The 2,500-nt window shown below is 47.5% G+C and overlaps 1 protein-coding gene across 1 annotated transcript in view; it reads right to left on the minus strand.

The window, feature by feature from the left end:
- The window catches only part of pacs1 (phosphofurin acidic cluster sorting protein 1), a gene marked incomplete at both ends in the record, with an annotated part of 26,548 nt that overhangs the window by 19,733 nt on the left and 4,315 nt on the right, over nucleotides 1–2,500 (minus strand). Inside the window, one exon of the mRNA XM_080547753.1 lies at nucleotides 2,256–2,342. Within this exon, the coding sequence (XP_080403879.1) occupies nucleotides 2,256–2,342 (87 nt within the window). The remainder of the gene's footprint in view (nucleotides 1–2,255; nucleotides 2,343–2,500) is intronic.

A 2,500-nucleotide genomic window follows, 5' to 3' on the forward strand; every position in this document is an offset into this window, starting at 1 on the left:
TATGGAACAGTTCGGAATATGGAACCAGTGTTTCCTCTATATGCATTTATTGGTGGCGGGCCGCCACGAAAGAATTTCCTCCGCCACTAATTGATTCAGACAGTCCACTTTGATTCAGGCTGCGCAGAAAGGCAGCGAGTTATTATGACCGGAGAACAGAAAAAGGGCGTAGTTATTTATAGGGATGTCCCGATCCGATACTGAGATCGGATATCGAGCCGATATTGGTCCTGAATGCTGGATCGGAGATCGGACCAGAAAAAAAAAAGGCTCCGATCCGATCCTACTGTCATCCGCAGTCAAACGTATGTGTATAAGCAACGAGGGAATAAAAACAGTGAACAGAAACACGTGTCGCAGAAATGCTTCACGCGAGTCCTATATGCGCTTAAAATGCGCATAGCGCTTCACGCGAGTCCTATATGCGCTTAAAATGCGCATAGCGCTGCGCTGTGTGCTTCCGGTTTCATTACAAAGAGGTTAACCCTATATGTGCCTGACGTCTAACAACATTCAAATGACTCTAACTTCATATTTTTTCGGATTTCAATGTATGACACATCATTTGAAAGCTTATGATCCGTAGTTCCAATCCACAACACGTCGCATTTGTTGCTTTAATAAAGGCTGGCAGTCTTTAATTTAACTGTTGTTGGTGTGGACTATATACTGGGGAGGTATTTGAATGAATGAATGAATGAATGGTCTTTATTGTCATTGCTACAGTACAGGTACCAAACAACGAAATTTAGGAGGGGTGGCTCCCCTGGTGTTAGGAAAAAAAAAAAAAAATTCAGGGGTCAAAAAATGTATACAAATATCGGATCGGTATCGGTATCGCCGATACCCGAAGCCCAGGTATCGGTATCGGTAGTGAAAAAGTGGGATCGGGACATCCCTAGTTATTTACAATATGTTACAATGTTGCAATTAACCTCGTTGTTTGTGTTCGCACTGCAATCGAGACTGAATCGCTCTCAAACAGGCGCGCGGCGCGAGGCAACGCGCTTTTCAAAACAGTTTTGTGATTGGTCCGAATTTAGCGGGACATTTGGATTTCTCTTTTTTTTTCCGTTTTGTGTTTTGTGTAATATGTCTATCGGCAAAATTCTACTGCTTAATTATCAGCGACCGTCTCCGCTGCCGTGCGACCAACACGCAGGGGGAATATGGAACAATACAGCACATCACATACTCCAGGGAAACGCTGCTGTCTCTTCGACCACCTCAGCCACTACCGGACTTTGTGCTGAACGCCACCCAGCCAACAGACACCGGGCCACGGCCACAACGCAGGCGAGGTCGCCGGGGAGGCGTACGTGAACGCCTCCGTCGGCGAAACAACAAACCACCGCTGCCGTCAATAATCCTCAGCAATGTGCGGTCCCTGCTGCCTAAAATGGACGAGCTACGTGTCAACATGAAGGGCTGCTTTGAATACCGAGAGACGAATCTCTTGGTTCTGACCGAGACGTGGCTCCACCAGGGAATCCCAGACTCGCTGATCAACCTGGATGACTACTCGTCCGTGCGCGCAGACCGCACCGCTGCAGCTGGGAAAGGACACGGCGGGGGGCTGTGTGTGTACGCGAGTGACCGGTGGAGCTGATGATGTTGCATTTTCGATTAGGATACGGGATTAAAGGCACCGGCGACGGGCTAAAAGAGAAATCCAAATGTCCCGCTAAATTCGGACCAATCACAAAACTGTTTTGTGTCTCTCCCTGGAGTATGTGATGTGCTGTATTGTTCCATATTCCCCCTGCGTGTTGGTCGCACGGCAGCGGAGACGGTCGCTGATAATTAAGACCAGCAGTAGAATTTTGCCGATAGACATATTACACAAAACGAAAAAAATACAAAAAAACACTTGAAGCAAACCAGTATCACCGGCCCGAGTCGCTACAGAGCAGCGCCACCGGCGCTGCAGCTGTAGGATATATTGGTATTTGATCACCTTCTATATAAAATCACCTGCTCGGCTTTAATGACTTAACCGCTATTAAAAAATATATAATTGTTGCCACCCTCTATTAGTATTTGGTGAAATTACGTCTTTGTTTTGAGCGCCAGTGCGCGTTTTATGCGCGTGCACGCGGGAAAAAAAATCGCGCGCGAAAGACAACCCCTCCGCCACTAATGTGAAAAATCCTGGAGGAAACACTGATGGAACCAGCTGTGATATAAGAACAGTTCTGGATTTGGAACAGCAGGTGTGAACGTATGCAGGTATACAGTGTGGAGCAGCGGGGTACCTGTAGAGAGAAGGTGAGCTGTAGGTCCGTCTCTGTATCTGCTGAAGATAACAAGATCTCATTGGACCGCAGGATACGCTTAGAACCCTAAAAAAGAGAAAGGGGGGGGGGGGGGCGAGATGGGAGAGGGGGTTGGGGGGAGAGAAAGGGGGAGGGAAGAGAGAGAGACGAAATGGAGGGGAGAGATAATAAAGAGATTATCATTGACGTGCCATAGCTAACTCCTGCAGTGTCACAAAACTATT

Source organism: Nansenia antarctica (assembly GCF_963989245.1).
Source record: "Nansenia antarctica genome assembly, chromosome: 17".
NCBI lineage: Eukaryota > Metazoa > Chordata > Actinopteri > Argentiniformes > Microstomatidae > Nansenia > Nansenia antarctica.